The 19903-nt window shown below is 48.7% G+C and overlaps 1 protein-coding gene across 1 annotated transcript in view; it reads right to left on the minus strand.

Moving 5' to 3' along the window:
- Positions 1-19903, minus strand: part of ADAMTS17 (ADAM metallopeptidase with thrombospondin type 1 motif 17) — a 269537-nt gene that overhangs the window by 193602 nt on the left and 56032 nt on the right. Inside the window, exons 7-9 of the mRNA XM_027776149.1 lie at positions 17454-17537; positions 15932-16089; positions 7550-7593 (exon numbers count right to left, since the gene is read on the minus strand). Coding sequence (XP_027631950.1) covers positions 7550-7593; positions 15932-16089; positions 17454-17537 — 286 coding nt within the window. The remainder of the gene's footprint in view (positions 1-7549; positions 7594-15931; positions 16090-17453; positions 17538-19903) is intronic.

Here is a 19903-nt window from a genome sequence, read left to right on the forward strand (position 1 = left end):
AAAAAGCGAAACACTAGGCTGTCAGGAAAGTCACGATGTGTTTTTCTGTTTTTCTATAAAAAAACACATCATGCCTTTCCCGATGACCCGATAGTAATATTCCGTTGTATCAGTATATGCCACATTTTGCTCATCCGTTCAGCCCTGGATGGACGCTGGTGCTGTTCCCACCCACTGGCTACTGTGAGTAATGCTTTGACTATGAACACGGGTGCGCAAGTATCTGTTCACCTCGCTGCTTTCTCCTCTTCCGGGTATATAGTCACGAGTCACATAGCGACGAGGCTACCTCCTGAGAAAGCACTGTCTGGAGATTTCGTCATCGTGCAAACATCGTCGAGTGTAGCCACCAAGCCCAGACGGCATACCCTACCACCTGTTCAGCCTACATGGTGTGTCGTAGCCCTGCTGTTCCGAGGCCACACACCTGCTCTAAGTACTGTGGGCAGCTCTAACACAATGGTAAGGTTTGTGTATATAAACATATCTACGCATAGACAACGTACAGTAAGAATACAATAGGAAGGGGAACCAGCAGTTAGCGTAATGGCCATGTCGCTGGACTCCCACGTAGTCGACCACGGTTCGCGTCCCGGACCCGGTGGCTTAAAACTCAAGCTGGGCGCGTGTGCGTGTGTGCCCAAGATCCCGAGAGGAGAATGGAGGAGAAGGGATTGCAGCGTGACCATCCCCCCCTGGGGGATGATTTCTCGCTTTCTGTCTCCCTGTCTCTCTCTGTCTGTCTGGTGAGCGCACGCGCCCTATAGCAAGAATATGATAGGAAGGATAAAAATGGTATGCATTTCAAGGGCCCTTCCCATGAATGGAGCTTGCAGGAGTGGATGTTTGTCTGGGTGAGTCAGGGAGTCAGTGGTGACTACGAAGGCTTAGGACACGACTACACGACTGCAAACTGTATACACACTGGACAATTAGGCTATACTGCATTGATCAAAACACAATTGTCTTTCCTCAAAATAAATTAATCTTGCTCACTGTAACTTCCTTATTTACTAAATTTTTTAAATTTCTTGACTCTTCTGTAAGAACATTTAGTCCAAAATGCAAAGATATTGTATAGCTATACAAGAACGTTTTCTTTAGATCCTTATTTTATAAGCATTTTGGTCTTTTTAGATTTTTTTTTATTAAGTTTTTTGCTATAGGACATGTGCTAGAGACAGATTAGGGGGTGGGGGAGAAATTGCCCCACCCACCCCCCGCAGGGATGACCACACCGCAATCGTTCCTCCTCCATTCTCCTCTGAGGATTTTGGGCACGCACACATGCGCCCAGCATGTTTTACAAGTTACCAGGTCCGGGATTCGAACCGTGCAGTCAGCCCAGTGGGATCCAACACCTTGAGCACCATGCCACCTGCTAGTCCAAGACCTTTTTTTTTTTGCTTTGATGAAGAACAAAGACACAGGGGTCAGCAGGTGGTGTGGTGGTTAAAGCACTGGCCACTCCCACATGGCGGACCAAGGTTCAAGTCCTGGACTTGGTGACTTGCTTTCTCACTTTTCCTCTCTGTCTCTCTCTCTGGTCAAGTTAAAATAAATGAATGAATAAATAAAATTTAGAACAAAGAACAAAGACACGAACACACACCATGAGCCAGGCCTAGAAAGAGTCAGGATCATCCTTAACACTGTCCCCCACCTCCACATCTTGTCCCACAGGAGGGGCCACACTGAACCACAAGACATGAGATTAAATCAAACACAGAGAACATAATGCAATCTAGAGTCAGTAAACACAAGCTAAACGAGGTGGTCGAGGTGGTCGCGGCTGGTATAACTAGGCTTATCTTTCACGGGAAATGAATTTTATACAAGTAGGATTACAGTTGAAATAATGATAAAAGGGCTATCCTGCCTCTAGGGTAGCCCTGCTATCTTTCCTTCTGCATAACCGTTCTCTTCCTCTTGGAAGAAGGAATGAAATTGTTCACCCATCTCCTCTTACGGAGCTGCTTCCCCTAGGGGGTAGTCCTCTTCGTACACTTTTCTTTTTATTATTATTATTTTTTACACATTCGGAATAGGCCAAGACCTCTTACATAAGCCCCCCAAAACACAGGCAAAGATAGATCAATGGGATTACATCAGGTTATAAAGAAACAATAAGTAGAGTGAATCGGCAACCCTCAGAATGGGAGAATATATTCGCGAAATATGCCTCAGAGAAGGGAACTGAGAACCAGAACACAGGGGGAGAACTCTTTTCCGAGGGACCCACTTTCCAGACCTGAACTTAGAAGGGGATTTCGAGCCTGCCTGTGAGGGGCCTGCTGGAAACCCTGCAGGGAGGTTCTCTTTGCTTTTTCAGTTCTTTTCCTTTCCAGCCCAAAAGGCAATGAAGCATGGCCATGCGTTCTGTTGGGCTCTGTCTACTTCCAAAATAAACGCTGGTTCCACGTTTCTAAAGGGTTGGTAGAAGCCCATCCCACACTCAAACAACCCTACATATTTTTCCCATTTTCTAATCTATTTGAGCCATTATGTAACCCTAGACTTGACACTGGCAGGAGGAACAAGAGTTGAAGTTGGCCCCCTGGGGTAAACTGGTTTCAGTTGTTTCCTGCCAAGACCCAAACACAAGCCTTTCTTGATGGGATTTGATTGTGGAGTCACCAGGTCAAAGGGGACTTCCAGGGAAGACCTTACAGGAGATTGTAGAGAATTCACCGAACCTGCACACTCAGATCAACGCTCACTTAGACCTACGGTTTAGGAAGTACTCACGCTACCGGCTTCCACATGCCTGCACGCACCCAAGCAGGTGTGCAGAAAGGTATATGCATAGAGACCAGCACATGAAGGACGGTTAAGGCATTGGACCCCCCACATGGTAACTGCAGTTCAAGTCCCAAACCCGGTAGCTTGAAAAAACATGCCAGTCACGTATGTGTGTGGATGTGCCTAAAATTCCAGGATGAGAATGGAGGAGAAGGGTAACCAGCAGGTGGCGTGGTAGTTAAGGTGCTGGACACTCCCGCATGGCTGACCACGGTTCAAGTCCCCGATCTGGCAGCTTGCTTTCTCAATCTTTCTCTCTCTCTCTCTCTGGTCAAATTAAAATAAATGAATGAATAAATAATTATATATATATACAAAAAAAGAATGGAGGAGAAGGGACTGCTGCATGGCCATCCCCCGGGGGCTGATTTCTCACTTTCCTTCTCTGTCTCTGTCTCTCTCTCCAGCGAGCCCACATACCCTGTGGCAAAAAAAAACTTAAAAAAAAAAAAAAAAAGAAAAAAAGGTGTGTACATGTTGATATGTATATTTATTTATCCACATACATTTTTATTCACCCCAGTCCCTGTGTATTTTTGTTTATTTCCTTTATGAGTAAGACACAGAGAGAGAAGTACCCTGAAAAAGTAATTTTTGACCCAGTCTTTCCCTGTCAGCCAGAGCTGTGGACGCATGCACACCCAATGTCAGCTCGGGGAACTGAACCCCGACCCTCCACATGGCTTCCAGCATTGCAGAGTGCCCTGCTACACTTATGCCACCATGGCTGGGCCCCTACTATGTATCTTCAAGCCATGCAAAGGACAGTCACCCAGAAGTAAAGGCAGGAAATGCCCCAGGGTCCCCTGCCCTTGCGGTCTGTTCTCCTTAGACATGACAATTCCTACAGTCTGTTTGTTTGGTCTGTTTGATTTTGTTTTAGAGATATTTGTGCTATAGGGTACATGTGCTTGCCAGAGAGACAGAAAGAAAGAAAGAAATTACCCCCTAGGGGAGATGGCCATGCTACAATCCCTTCTCCATTCTTCTCTCAGCATCTTGGGCATGCATGCACATGTGCCCAGTGTGAGTTTTAAGCCTCCAGATCCAGGACTTGAACCAAGGTTGACTACATGGGAGTCCAGCGACATCACCATTACGCCATCTGCTGCTGGTGCCAAGAATTCCTATAGTCTTTTTTTTTTTATGTTTATTTTATTTATTCATTCATTTAATTTTTAGTTTGACCAGAGAGACACAGAAGGTGAGAGTGAGAGAGAGAGGAAGTGAGTGAGAAAGCAAGCCACCAGATTCAGGACTCGAACCCTGGTCGGCCATGTGGGAGTGTCCAGTGCCTTAACCACCACACCACCTGCTGGTCTCCTTCCTATAGTCTTTTAAAAGCCTCTCTGCAACATCGAGACACCATGTAGTTGGCAAGTTTGAGAAAAGACTCTCTACTGATACTGAAGCTAAACCCGTGAGAGAAGGAACTAGTTTATAGAAGTAAATGCTTTTTTGTTTTCTCAGAAATTCTAGTAGCTGGGACCAGCAGTTGGCATAATGGCTATGGCGCTAGACTCCCACGTAGTTGATTGAGGTTTGAGTCCCGGACCCGGTGGCTTAAACTCACGCCGGGCGCGTGTGCGTGTGTGCCCAAGATCCCGAGAGGAGAATGGAGGAGAAGGGATTGCGGCGTGGGCATTCCCCCATGGCGGGTGATTTCTCGCTTTCGGTCTCTCTGTCTCTCTCTGTCTGTCTGGTGAGCGAACTCATGCGCCCTATAGCAAAAACCTTCCCTAAAAAAAAAAAAAGAAAAGAAAAAAAAAGAAAAAAATTCTAGTAGCGGAGAAATCCAGGCTGAATTTGTGGGGATGTAAAACTCTAGAATTGACAGAATGCGACCTTCCTACTTGTTTGACATGGGTGGTCAATTTCTCCATGGAATGACCAGAAGGGCAGGACTTGCCAAAGCAGCTACACCCCGAAGGCTTGACGCACGCACATCTGATTCCGCAAATTGAAGCCTTTCCTAAAACCACTCAAAAAGCACAGAATATGGTCAAAAGCCTAATTATAAATACCAGTGGGACTGCTGACACACAGGTACATTTGCCGAAGACCACAGGTCATCGGATTTGGGACAACTGGTACAGAATTCAATGTGCAGGCTCTCCTTTAACCCTCTCAGAACAGACTCAAAAGACACAGCAAGGGCTGGCAGGTGGCGTGGTGGTTAAGGCGCTGGACTCCCACGCGGCCGACCGAGGTTCAAGACCCAGACTTGGCAGCTTGAAAACCAGGCTGGGCATGCGTGTGCGTGCCCCAAATCCTAAGAGAATGATGGAGAAGAAAGGATTGCAGTGCGACCATTCCCCGAGGGGACAATTTCTTACTTTCCCTCTCTCTGTCTCTCTGGTGAGCGCATGTACCCTATGGCCAATAAAAACCTAAAAATGGGGGAAATAAAAAAGAAAGAAGAAATCAAGGCCTCATTCCAGAACACTGCTGCCCTGGTCAGCAATACCAAGCTTAACCCTCCCTCACAGAGGACTCCCTGCTCGAAGGTCAGAGGTCACATCTGTGACGTCAGAGAGCACAAGACCAGTGCTACAGCGACAGAGGGAGGGGTCCTCCCACACAAGCAGGGAGAGCCGGGGACTCTTAGGGCTCAGGGCACCTCACAGAGACCAGGCTCAGCACGGCTCAGCATTGTCACCCTGGTCTTGCTCGAGCGGCTGTAGAACGTGCCCCCTTCCCTTCAGGATCGTGCCTCGACCATAGCGAAGGCAAAGGGAGGCTTTTCCTTTCATTAAGAAATATGATGAGGGGGAGACCAGCAGTTGGCATAATGGCTATGTCGCTGGACTCCCATGTAGTCAACTGCGGTTTGAGTCCCGGATCCAGTGGCTTAAACTCACGCCGGGCGCGTGTGCGTGCGTGCCCAATGTCCCAAGAGGAGAATGGAGGAGAAGGGATTGCGGCGTGGCCATCCCCCCTGGGGGGTGATTTCTCACTTTCTATCTCTCTGTCTCTCTCTGCTGAGCGCACATGCCCTATAGCAAAAACCTCTCAAACGAACCAAAAAATAGCACGGATTGAAACAGAATTCAAAACATTGCTTGAAAACTATTTCCATAAATATGAACTAAACTAAAAGAGAGAGAGCAAGAGAGAGAAGACAGGCATTCAAAAATCAAGATGCATACTCTTTACTCTGTGACAGGTGCCCTAATTAAAACAAGAACACAAACAAAACACCCTTCTAGACCAACTTAAACAACGCGGGCCACACGGAGACTTGCCGGTGTAACTCGAGGTAGCAGAAATGTCATTTTCTGCAGAAGTCAGGAAACGCCAAGTCATGCTGGATGCCGAGATGCTAAGGCAGCTGGTCAAAATGTCCCGGCCTTGGCAAACACCTACTAGGGTGATTCAGATTATTTTTCCATTCTTTGCAATCAAAACAAACTATGAAAGTAAATTAGATGCTGGGATGACAAAATTATAGACATGGAATACAGATGGATCGTGGCCAGGGGTTAGGGAAGGAGAGGGCAGGGAGGGTCGGTCTAGAGAGGACGTCCCAAGTTCCTTGGAGGTCATGAAGCCCTTCTGCTATCGATTATCTCGGTAATGGGCACGTCTACACGTGTGATAAAGTGTCAAAGCACGCCATGTGAAGACACACCCAAACCAGCCAAAACTAGACCAGCGGTCAGCAGGGCTGTGAAAGCGCTGGACTCCTACATGGCCAACCGTGGTTGGAGCCCTGGGGCCCAGCAGCTTAAAAATCATGCCGGATGTGTGTGTATGCGTGGCCCAAGTCCCAAGAGGAGAATGGGGGAGAAGGGATTGTGGTGTGGCCATCCTCCTTGGGGGTTGATTTCTCTCTTTCGCTCTCTCTCCAGTGTGTACAATACATCCTATGGCAAACTAAAGTTAAAATGAAAAGAAGAGAACTCGTCTTATAAACATGACACAGATGATATAAACGTGAGCTGTCAATACACCAGATTCTGAGGGCCTTGTAAATCACCAACCCAGAGCAATCACTTGATGGATTAAGAAACCAAAGTGGAGACTCGTCCAGGATAACCCAAGGTCCCCGGGCTCACTGACACAGCAGAACCAGCCACTGCTGGATACCACGAGAAACACGGGTTTTTTTGGTTGTTTCAGAAAGATTTTTGGTATAGTGTGTATGCGCTCGCCAGAGAGACAGGGAAAGAAAATGAGAAACCACTCCCCAGGGGGATGGCCACACCGCAATCCCTTCTCCTCCATTCTCCTCTCGGGATTTTGGGCACGCACACACACGCACCCAGCGTGAGTTTAAGCCACCGGGTCCGGGACTTGAACCGCAGTCAACCACATGGGAGTCCAGCAACACAGCCATCACGCCATCTGCTGGTCCCAACTACAATTCCTTTGTTCACCACTTGGGATTTGGGGCAAGCATGCACACGTGCCCAGCATATTTTCCAAGCCACTAGGCCCAGGACTCCAACTTCTCGGCCAGCCACGTGGTTTCCTGCACCTTCGCCACCACAGTCCCTGCCTGGCCTGTTTCAACTTTCCGATCTTCCTTACTAACCCTTCCTCTAGAAGCCTCCTGCCATAGGCCACTTCAAAACTTCCCTGGGGTAGGAGAGAGGGGTGAAGCAAAACCAGTTAACCAATGTACAAGAGAAAACGCAACGGAAGTTAAGAGTTTGTGTGAGGACGGCTCCTCCCGAGTGGGGGTGTCATCAGGTCTCCTAGGGTGCATTAGGCTCGTAGATTAGTATTCAAACTCGGGACTCACCAACAGTGTCGCACGGCTCGTCCTTGTGGACGCAGAAATCTGTCCTGAAGAAAAGACAAACAGAGACACGGTCAGGTTTAGGCGGGGCCCCCACAAATGAGAAAAGACAACGCTGTCGGGTAAGCTTGATGAGCTGTACTGCGGTGTCACCCCTTTACCCGTGTCACGGGTCACGGCGAAGAACGGCAGCTGTCGGTGTTTACTCAGAGTAATCCGTAATCCTCCCACAACCCATGCACCAGCCCCCCCCGACCCTCCTTTTATAGATGAGCTATCCTACACAGAACCATCGCTAGAAAGACTCCGAACAGCTAAGTGTCTTAGAAGACGGTGTAAATAATAATAATGATACAAAATAAAAAAAAAAAATAAGCCAGCATTTGTCAAGTCATTTATTAGAGACAAGGTACTTTTTTTTTTTCTAAAGAATTATTTTATTTAACTTTTGACTGGAGAGAGAGAGGAGGGAAATTGAGAAAGCAAGCCCCCACTTCCGAGACTCGAACTGTGTCCGGCCATGGGGGAGTCCAGCACCTGTAACCACCATGCCACCTGCCAGCCCCAAGTATTTTTTTTTTTTGAGAATTTTTTCACTATAGGGAGCGTGTGCTCGCCAGACAGAGAGAGACAGAGAGACAGAAAGCGAGAAATCACCCCCCAGAGGGGATGGCCATGCCGCAATCCCTTCTCCTCCATTCTCCTCTTGGGATCTTGGGCACACATGCACACGTGCCCGGCGTGGGTTTTAAGCCACTGCGTCCGGAACACGAACTGCGGTCGACTACGTGGGAGTCCAGCGACACAGCCATTACACTAACTGCTGGATCCCCCAAGTATTTTTTTTCTAAGAAAGGTTTTTGCTATAGGGCACATGTACTCACAGGAGGGACAGAGAGAGACAGAAAGCTGGAAATTACTCCCCAGGGAGGATGGCCATGCCGCAATCCCTTCTCCTCCATTCTCTTGGGATTTTGGGCACGCACGCACACATGCCTGGCGTGAATTTTAAGCTGCCACGTCTGGGACTCGAACCGTGTTCAACTATATGGGAATCCAGTGACATAACCGTGATGCCATCTGCTAGTCCCTAAACAAGGTACATTCTATAGCTACCTCTCCTCATTTTCCTTTTTAAGAATCTGGGCCAGCAGACGGTGTAGTGGTTATATGCTTCGAGTCCCAGACCCAGTGGCTTAAACTCACGCCGGGTGCGTGTGTGTGTGTGCCCAAGATCCCGAGAGGAGAATGGAGAAGGGACTGCAGCATGGCCACCCTCCTGGTGGATGATTTCTCGCTTTCCCTCTCACCATCTCTGTCTCCCTCTCTCCAGTGAGCACAAGAAACCTCTACAAAACAAACAAAACCATCTGAACCTGCTGGTTCCTAATTCTTAGTGACTTCTGAACATGGGCTTCTGCATTTTCACCCTGCAGATGGGCCCTGTAAGTTTGGTAACTGATCCTATATATTGCCTACTGCTTGGCCTACAGGTGGGACTTAATACATACTGGCTCCTTTATTCACTGACTGGCATATGTTTCTAGACACCCCCACCTTTTTTTAACAGATAACTTTTCATTCAATGTTCTTTCCCCCAATCTCCTCTTTCGTGCTCCATTACCTACCCCCTCCTATACTGTCTGGCATCTACAGTTTCCTTCCCATCTTTGGGTTTCTACCACACAGTGTAGACATTCGGTATATATTGAGCAAGCGGGGACATACAATGCCTCTCTCTCATAGCTTGTTCCACTCAGCATTAAATCTTCCATATTCATCCACTTTGTATCAGATGTCAGTGTCTCGTTTTTTAAGGTTGAGAAGCGTTCTGTAGTGTGTATGGGCCACATTTTTCAATCTAGTCATCTGTTCTTGGGCATTTGGGTTGACTCTATGTCTTAGCAGTTGTGAATAATGCCACCATAAACATGGATGCACAAGTGTTTTTCCAGTTGAGTGTCTTCCTGTCCTTTGGGTAAATACCCAGGAGTGGAATTACTGGGTCAGATGGTAGTTCTGTTTGTAGGTCTTTCAGGAACCTTCGTATTATTCTCCACAGTGGCTGGGCCACTTCACGTTTCCACCAACGCTGTGTAGGAGGGTTTCCTTTTCACTTCAGACTCGCCAGCACTTGTTGTTCTTTATTTATTTATTTTTTTTCATCTTTAGCTAGGCTGTTAAGTGGCATATCTACTGGGTCATTGGAAAAGTCATGATGCATTTTTGCATAGAAAAATATGTCATGACTTTTGTGAAGACCTAATAGATCCCTTTCTTTTTCTTTACTTTTTTAAAGAATTCTTTTACTTAACTTTATTTATTTATTTTTGATTTGAGTAGAAAGGGACAGAGAGAGTAAGAGAGAGAGGGAAAGTGAAAAAGCAAGCTGCCAGGTCCGGGACTTGAACCACACTCGGCCATGTGGGAGTCCAGCGCCCTTAACCACCATGTCACCTGCCGGCCTCATCCCTTTCAATGAGCCCTGCAAGTTTGCAGTGCTTGTGCATCTCTGGGTTCAGAAACCTGGTTTAAGAGGCTCCACATCCCATAAATACTCTCTGAGCTCTCACCATCAGGGAAGCCTGGCCAGGCTTCAAGCGATCCTTCCACACGCACAGTCAGACCAACCATCCAATAGGAGATCCAGGGGGCGCTGATGGAGGTCCCTGGAGGAGGAGGTACAAGCCGGCTGGCATGTTTGCTCCTGGTGTCTGTCTCGCCCCGTCCCCCTCAGCAGGCGCCCAGAACTACACTTGAAGCAGAAATCCCCCATTCCTGGTTTTCTGGGTCACGTGCAGATCCAAAAGGAAAGCCATGCCAAGTCTGCAGCTGTCTGAAGCCCTGACCCTCCATGGGGACCTCATATGGCCCCAGACTCAGTCCACACAGAGGTCTTCCCGAGTCCCAGACACAGCCGCTGAAAATCCAGCTTCCCCCACTCCTGGCTCAGTGGCTTCTGCAGGGTGTGACGTCATGCTCGCATCCTCCTGGCCCCTTCTCCTGTGAGTGGGCTTCCAGCAGGTGCACCACGGCGCAGTCGCAGCAATAGGGGAAAAGGAGACAGAAGAAACCTTGGCGTTGGCCTGCCCCAGGCTCAGGAAATGGGGCTGCTGGCCCTGAACGCTGGCTAGCCTGCGTGGCCTCAGCTCAGATCACCATGGGAGGAAAAGGCTGCTTCTTGAGAGGAGCCGCTACCTCGCCCCCGATTTCCTCGTGAAAACATCGGCCCATTGTTCTCCCGGATGGAGGGAACTGGAGCGCTGGCTTCTAATTATCGCACGGGGGCCACGCCAAGTCGGCTTCCTGCCTGGCTCCAATGCTGCCGGCCTGTCCTGGCAGGGGGGTTCCCTTCCACATCTGTGAGGACCCAGAGGACAGTCATGCGACGATCCGTTCAGTCCAGCCCCTCCACAGAAGCAGGTGGGAGGAATCGAGATTGCCTGGTAGCTTCGGGGTGTCAGGAGGAGGAGAAGGAAGAGTAGCTCCCGGGCTGGCCATAATGACAAGCCGCAGTCCTGCCACTGAGGACGCCTCATTTTCCTTGTCCCTGGGGGAGGACACCTCCTCCCTCCATTTACACCCTACCCACCTATGGGTGTGGCTCTGGGCCCTTTCCCCATGGAGTCAGAAAAGACCCTTGAGGGTTGGCTCATGGTCTAGTGGTTACGGGAGCTGGGTCCCACATGGCTGTTTGTGGTTCGAATCCTAGTCCTGGCAGCTTGAAAATCAATAGTGTGTGTGTGTGTACATATATTCCAGATCTCAACAGGATGGGGCCGATAGATGACATAGTGATTAAGTCACTGGACTCTCTCATGGCTGACCATGGGTCAAGTCCTGGACCCAGTGGCTTGAAACTCACTCTAGGTACGTGTGTGTCCAAGATCCCAGGAGGAGAATGGAGGAGAAGGGACTGCGGCATGGCCATCCTCTCTACGGAGTGATTTCTTACTTTCCCTCTGTCTCTGTCTCTCTCTCTCTCTGGAGAGTGCACGTTCCCTAAGGCAAAAACCTGAAAAACAAAAGAATAACTCAACAGGATGGAGAAATGAAGAATGAATGGCAGTGTGGCCACGTCCCCTTCGAGGAGGCTCTCTCTCTCTCTCTCTCTGTCTCTGGTAGGCATCCATGCACTTTAACAATAAAAAAAGAAAGAAAGAAAGAAAAGGACATATAAAATCACCACCTTAACCCTTTGGGGTGCAGTTCAAAAGTGAATTACATTCGCATCGTCATACGACAATTAGCATCATGCACCTCCAGAACATGGCTGTCATTCTAAACGGACACTGTACCCCTTAGGGACCAGCAGTTGGCGTAATGGCTATGTCGCTGGACTCCCATGTAGTCGACCACGGTTCAAGTCCCGGACCTGGTGGCTTAAACTCACGCCAGGCGTGTGTGCGTGCGTGTCCAAGATCCCGAGAGGAGAATGGAGGAGAAGGGATTGAGGCATGCCCACTCCCCGCCGGGGGGGGATTTCTCACTTTCTGTCTCTCTGTCTCTCTCTGTCTTTCTGGTGAACGCACACCCTATAGCAAAAACCTCTCCCCACCACAAAAAAAAAAAAAAACTGTACCCCTTAAAGGACATCACCCCATACCAACCCTCAACCCCTTGTCACCATCCCCGCCTTCTTCCTCTGAAACTGAGTACTCCAGACACCAGAGTGGCTTATTTCACTTCGGTATAATATCCTCAAGGTTCATCCATGTTGTAGCAAGCATTAGAATTTCCTTCCTTTTTTTTTTTTTTTTTTGCCATAGGGTGCATGCACTTAGCAGAGAGAAACAGAAAGAGGGAAAGTGATATACCAGCCCTCCAGAGAGAAGGGCCATGCCGCAATCCCTTCTCCTCCATTATGCTCTTGGGACTTAGGGCACACACGCCCACTGCCCAGTGTGATTTTCAAGTCGCTGGGTCCAGGACTTGAACTGCCGTTGGCTTTATGCAAATCCAGCACCTTAACCACCACGCTCTCTGCTGGCCCCAGAACTTCCTTCTTTTTTAAGCTGAAAACTCTCCGTCTGTCTGTACAGACCACATGTGTCTATCCGTTCATCTGTCGACGCACACGTGGGCTGCTCCCACCTTCGGGCTACGGTGAGTGATGTCACTATGAGATGCCCGCCGTGCACAAATCTCCCTTATGAACCCTGTTTTCAATTCTTTTCGTTATACACCCCAAAGTGGAATTGCTGGGTGTGTCTCTGTTTTAACTTTCATTTTATTTATCTATTTTTAATTTGCAATAGGGCATGGGTGCCTGCAGAGAGAGACAGAGACAGGGGAGTGGAGTGTGGAGAAATCAACCCCCGGGGGGATGGCCACACTGCAGTTCCTTCTCCTCCATTCTCCTCTCAGGATTTTGGGCACACACGCTCTCTGCTGGCCCCAGAACTTCCTTCTTTTTTAAGCTGAAAACTCTCCGTCTGTCTGTACAGACCACATGTGTCTATCCGTTCATCTGTCGACGCACACGTGGGCTGCTCCCACCTTCGGGCTACGGTGAGTGATGTCACTATGAGATGCCCGCCGTGCACAAATCTCCCTTATGAACCCTGTTTTCAATTCTTTTCGTTATACACCCCAAAGTGGAATTGCTGGGTGTGTCTCTGTTTTAACTTTCATTTTATTTATCTATTTTTAATTTGCAATAGGGCATGGGTGCCTGCAGAGAGAGACAGAGACAGGGGAGTGGAGTGTGGAGAAATCAACCCCCGGGGGGATGGCCACACTGCAGTTCCTTCTCCTCCATTCTCCTCTCAGGATTTTGGGCACACACGCACATGCGTCCAGTGTGATTTTCAGGCCTCCGGGGCTAGGACTCAAACCACACACTTTGGCATGTGGCGCTTAGTCACCTTAATCACCACACCACAGGTTGGGCCTATTTTAACTTTCTCGAGGAATTGCCATACTGTTTTCTATAGTGGCTCTGAAAACCAACCAACACTACATAAAAACTCCAATTTCTCCATATCCTTCCAATACTTGTTATTTTCTGTTTCTTCTTATTTTTATTATTTTTTGCAGTAGATGGCTTAATGAGAGTAAGCTGCAGAAAAAAAAAAAAATTGGGGGCACGCATGCACATGCTCCCGGTGTGAATTTCAAGCTGCCGGGTTCGAGACTCGAACCATGGTCGACCATGTTGGAGTCCGGCGATATAACCACTATGCCATCTTCTGGCTCCTCCTCCTCTCCCTTTTTTTTTTTTTTTTTTTTTAAGTTTTTTCTATAGGGCATGTGCACTTGCCAGAGACAGACAGAAAGAGACACAGAGAAGTCACCCCTTGGGGATGGCCATCCCACAATCCCTTCTCCCCTAGGGACTTCAGGCAGACATGAGCAGCCTATCCTCCTAGTTGCTGAGTCCAGGACTCGAACCATGCACTCTGCCATGCAGAATCCAGCTGCCTTAACCACCACACCACCTAGCTAGCCCATGCCAGGAGCACACTAGAAAGGTGCCATTCCTGAAGCTTTATCAATACTCATCTTGGCGCCATGAACTGGCTCTGAAAAAAGCCCTCTTCACACCCAAGAGCACTTACACATGCTTTCTCCACCCAGACAATGAACGGAAACAGCAGGCAACAGAGAAAACAATGCAGGGGAAATTCCCACACGCTCTTAGCATTTTTTAAAAAAAACCAAACTCCAGAGTTTATACAGCTCTTTACAGTATTATAAAAACTGCTTCCCAAGGAGGGACCGTGGAAGGTAGAGATACTCAGACATGAAGGCCCTTTGAACTTCTCTCCAGCAAAACTTCTCTTAGACCGTAAGTATGATTTGGAGAATCAGTCATGTTAATTTATTTTTATTTTCAGAGGTTTTTGTTATAAGGCGCTTGCGCTCGCCAGAAGGACAGAGAGAGTGACAGAGAGACAGAAAGCAAGAAATCACCCCCCCGGGGGGATGGCCACGCCGCAATCCCTTCTCCTCCATTCTCCTCTCGGGATCTTGGGCACACACATACATGCGCCCGGTGTGAGTTTAAGCCACCAGGTCCGGGACGCGAACCGCGGTCAACTACATGGGAGTCCAGCGACATAGCCATTACGCTAACTGCTGGTCCCCAAAATAGTTCCTTTTTAAAAAAGACTTATTTAATTCAATTTTATTCATTGTCATTATTTAATTTTTTAATTTTTGTTTTATTGAAGTTGACCAGAGAGAGACAGAGAGAGAGAAGGAAAGTGAGAAAGCCAGCCATGGTTCAAGTCCTGGACCCGGTGGCTTAAACTCAGTCTGAGCAAGCATGTGTGTGTGTGTGTGTGTGTGTGTGTGTGTGTGTCCAAAATCCCAGGAGGGTGAAGGAGAAGTTATTGTGGTGTGGCCATCGCCCCTGGGGGGGGGGGTGATTCCTTGCTTTCTCTCTCTTTGGGGAGCGCACATGCCCTATTGCAAAAATCTGTTAAAACACACACACACACACACACACACACACAAATAGAAAGTCTGTAGAAAACATGGATTTAAAGTTCAAATTTAACGTGGTGTACAATTTTGTGAAATCCACACCTAGCTTTTCATAATGAGCATTTTCCACAAACTTTAAAAAAAATTTTTAATTTATCATCATTATTAGTTTTGATTTGCTGTAGGGGACATATGCTCACCAGAGAGAGAGAGAGAGAGAGAGAGAGAAAGAGAGAGAAAGTGACAAAGCAAGCTGTTAAGTCCAGGATTCAAACCATGGTCAGCCATGTGGAGTCCAGCACCTTAACCACGATGCCTCTGTTGGCACTCCACGAACTTTTTGAAGCCTCCTGGGAGGCTCCTGTCATTAATCCCATTTTACTGGACAGGAACCCAAAGCCCAGACCATAATCTCAAACAAGGTTGATTTGTTTTTTCTTTAATTTTCTAAGTTTTTGCCATAGGATACAAATTTTCTTTCTTTTTTTTTCCCCAAGAGAGATTTTTGCTATAGGGCACGTGCGCTTGCTGGAGAGACAGAGAGACAAAGAGACAGAATGCGAGAAATAACCCCCCACCACCACCAGAGAGGATGGCCACATTGCAATCCCTTCTCCTCCATTCTCCTCTCTGGATCTTGAGCACGCACGCACACGCGCCCGGCATGAGTTCTAAGCCTCCAGGTCCAGATTCGAACTGTGGTTGACTCCATGGGAGTTCAGCAACATAACCATTACACCAGCTGCTGGTCCCCCGCCCCCACCCCCAGCGTGATTTTCCAGCCCCTGGGTCCAGGACTTGAACTGCGGTCGACTGTATAGGAATCTAGCACCTTAACCACCATGCCACCTGCTGGCCCCTCAACGCTGAATCCTTAATGACACACCCTAGTTCCTCCTCAGGGGGCCATGTCTTCCCCCCTGCATGTTGGTTGCAAGCGTGATCCACTCTTACCTGGTTACAAACACGGCAGCGTCCACAGGGGGCGTGTCGTCCTTCCCTCCGGGGACCTGGTTGTTGCCAAGGTAGCGGGCGCCTCCGTACTCCTCATTCTGCCAGTGGCAGAAGCTCTCCAGGGACCGCTCACCGTGGTGCCCAATGGACAGCCTGGCCTAAAAGCAATCAGAGGCCTTGAGCGCTGGGGGAGCCAGAGCTCTGTCCGTCTCCAGGAAGGAGGTTAAAGAGATGTCATTTCATGCCACACTGCGCCCAGATCAAAGCCTAGGGCTAAGAAGCACTTTGACCATCAGAGGCTTATGTATCAGTCCAAACAAATACCGACTGATTGATCGATTTTGCTATAAGCCAGAGACGCAGACAGAGAAAGTGAGAAATCACCCCCAGGGGGATGGCCACGCCTCAAAGCCTTCTCCTCCATTCTCCCCTAGGGACCTTAGGCATGCACGCACATGTACACCGTGTGAGTTTCAATATACCAGGTCCGGGACTTGAACCAGAGTCAGTCAAGTGGGAGTCCAGGGTCTCAACCACCATGCCACCTGCTGGTCCCACAAAGACTGCTTTAAAGACAAGTATTTAGACCAGCTGGTGGTGTAGTGGTTAGGGAAGCTAGATCCCACGTGGCTGACTGCACAGTTCAGGTCTCAGATCTGGCGTCTTGAGAAACATGCAAGGTGTGTGTGGTGTACATCCAAAATTTCAAAGGGAGGCAGATATGGAGGAGAAGGGAGTGCAGGGTGACCATCCCCATGGGGGGGGGGTGGGATTCTTTTTCACGATCTCTCTCTCCAGTGAGTGCATGCCCTCTTCAGCAAAATGAAACAGAAAGAGAAAAGTGTTCTTTTCTACCAACAAAACAGTGTACCAAACCAAAGAGCATTCCCTCCGTCCTCAAATTTATTGCTAGACCTGCAGGTGACACTGTCCTGGGGCAGGTCTGAAATCGGGAAATGACACTATGATGAATTTATATGGGGCTGTAGCTCAGGTATTCTTCTGAAAGAGAAGCCATGATTCCAAAGACCTCCCCATGAAGCTTTGCCCCATGGGAAGCCCTCCAGGAGTGGTGGTATGTGTGTGTGTGAGCTCATAGCTCAGAGGCGCCCCGATGTTCTATAGGGTGCACATGCTAGCTAGAAAGAGAGAGACAGACAGAAAGCAAGAAATCACCCCCCAGGGGGGATGGCCACACTGCAATCCCTTCTCCTCCATTCTCCTCTCGGGATTTTGGGCACGCACGCACACACGCCCGGCTTGAGCTTAAGCCACCGGGTCCGGGACTCAAACCGTGGTCGACTACATGGGAGTCCAGCGACATAGCCATTACACCAAGAATGTCTGCACACACTATGCTTCTAGTATCTATTCTCCCTTGCACTGTGGCCATCCGCAAGGCCAGAGAAAGCCAATGAGACAGATGGCCACCCAGAGCCCTCCAGAGCAAGGGCCCGCAGCTGGGAAGCTTTGAGACTAGCTACATTTCCCACGTGCCTGAAAGGTGCCCCTGGAGACTTACAGGACGTTGTCGTAGCAGGACAAGCTTGGTGACTTGAATGTTAATTTTCACTCCAAGGCTCTGGTGCTGAAACATATTGTACACCTATCGAGAGAGAGAAGAGAACCAAATATATAAATGCAAGCTTAATTTTTTTTAAGGACTTTTGGTTATAGGGTGCATGCGCTCGCGAGAAAGAAACAGAGACAGAAAAGGGGGAAGGAGGAATCACCCCCCAAGGGGGATGGCCATGCCATAATCCCTTCTCTTCCATGCTCCTCCTGGGATTTTGGGCACACACACACGCATGCACCCGGGATGATTTTGACGCCGTCAGATCTGGGACTTGAACTGCTGTTGGCCACGTGGGATCTAGCACCTTAACCACCACGCCACCTACTGGTTCCTAAATGTAAACATTTTTTAAATACAGTGGTGTCCCGAATGAAAATGTATACCAGAGAAATTAAACTAAAAACCTAAATAAACTGTAGATTTCAGTTTATAATGAAGTAGCAGTTCAGTTTATCATGGTCCATCCTTTGTACCAAACCCACTGTGAGATGTAGACAGTGAGAGGGAAAGTGAGAAATCACCCCCAGGGGGGATGGCCACACCACAATCCCTTCTCCTCCATTCTCCTCTCGGGATCTTGGGCACGCACGCACACGTGCCCGGTGTAAGTTTAAGCCACTGGGTCTGGGACTCAAACTGCAGTCCACTGGGTGAGAGTCCAGCAATGCAGCCTTTACGCCATCTGCTGATCCCTGCGATTTATTCTTTCAAATATCCCTGCTGCCACGTCACCACTGCCTCCACCAAAGGAGTAGGATGTAACCTACACAGAAACACCGTACGTGCATCTGGAAAACGAACAGGGGCAGAGCCGGGACACTGCTGAGTGGCTGGGAGCCGGTGCGGCACCAGCCTGGTGTGTATCTGCACGGGGAACAGGACTCCATTCTCCAGGCGAGAAGCCAGGCAAGAAGAGCTCTTAAAGTACAAATCGGGGGGAACCAGCAGTTAGCGTAATGGCTATGTCGCTGGACTCCCACATAGTCGACCGCGGTTCGCATCCCGGACCCAGTGGTTTAAAACTCATGCCAGGCGCATGTGCATGCGTGCCCAAGATCCCGAGAGGAGAATGGAGGAGAAGGGATTGTGGTGTGGCCATCCCCCCTGGGGGTGGATTTCTCGCTTTCTGTCTCTATGTCTCTCTCTGTCTCTCTGGCAAGCACACGCACCCTATAGCGAAAAATCTCTCCAAAAAAAAAAAAAAAAAGTACAAATCAGGGGAGGCCAGCAGATGGCATGGCAATTAAGGCACTGGACTCCCACATGGCCAACAGTAGTTCAAGTCCCAGATTGGCAGCTTGCTTTCTCATCTTCTGATTGCATGTGACTTACAACAAATTAAAACATAATAACTCTAAATAAAACTAGGCGATTAATTCCTTCAAAAATACAAATCAGGGGCCAGCAGGTGACGTGTTGGTTAAGGCGCTGGATTCCCATATGGCCACCCATGGATGGAGTTCTGGTGGCTTGAAAGTCACGCCAGGTATGCGTGCCCAAAATCCCGAGAGGAAAATGGAGGAAAAAGGATTGCAGCATATCTATCCCCTCTGGGTGTGTGTGAGGCGTGATTTTCACTTTTCCCCCCTCTCTCTCTCTCTCTCTCTCCAGTGAGCACACCTACCCTAGGGCAAAAACCTAAAAAAAAAAATTAGGAAATAAAATACAACCAGTGCACATCACGGTCCCACTTACGCCGTGCCATGCCTTCCTATCATCTGTTGAAGGGAGCTCTCTCTGCATTGCAAAACTACCAGCCTGCCTGCTCCCACCGCACCCCACTGCCCACCAGGAACCCCCTCTTCCAAGAAGCAGTACGGCCCCACAGGCTGGCTACACACGTTGCTTAGTGCTTTCCACTCCACGTAGGGAGTCGACCCCCAGCGAGGTGTCCCCAGCCTCTCAGTCACGACTGATACTTGGTTATCACTCACTGGTTTTCCTTCCCACCAGCTTATGTGCGGGACACTGTCATTCCTGCACCCGAGCTCCAGAAGGAGGAGCCCAGGCTGGTCCTTTCTTAGCCAATGTAGGTACAGATGTATCTCTCTCTCTCACTCTGCATTTGCCTGATTCATCTGCTCTTGTTTTTTTTTTTAATTATTTTAAAATTTTATTTATTATTATTATTTTTAAAATTTGACCAGCGAGAGAGAGAAAGGGAAAGTGAGAAAACAAGCCGCCAGGTCTGGGACTCGAACTGTGGTCGGCGATGTGGGAGTCCAGCACTCCAAATACTATGCGCCTGCCAGACTCTGCACCTCTCTCTCTTTTTTTTTAAGAATGATTTTATCAGGGGACTCACAGGTGGAACCCTAGCACTATACTTAAACTCTAACCCGAACCCTAACACTATCCCTAAACTAAAACCCTAACCCTAACACTATCCCTAAACT

Source organism: Tupaia chinensis, unplaced genomic scaffold (assembly GCF_000334495.1).
Source record: "Tupaia chinensis unplaced genomic scaffold, TupChi_1.0 Scaffold000632_1, whole genome shotgun sequence".
NCBI lineage: Eukaryota > Metazoa > Chordata > Mammalia > Scandentia > Tupaiidae > Tupaia > Tupaia belangeri.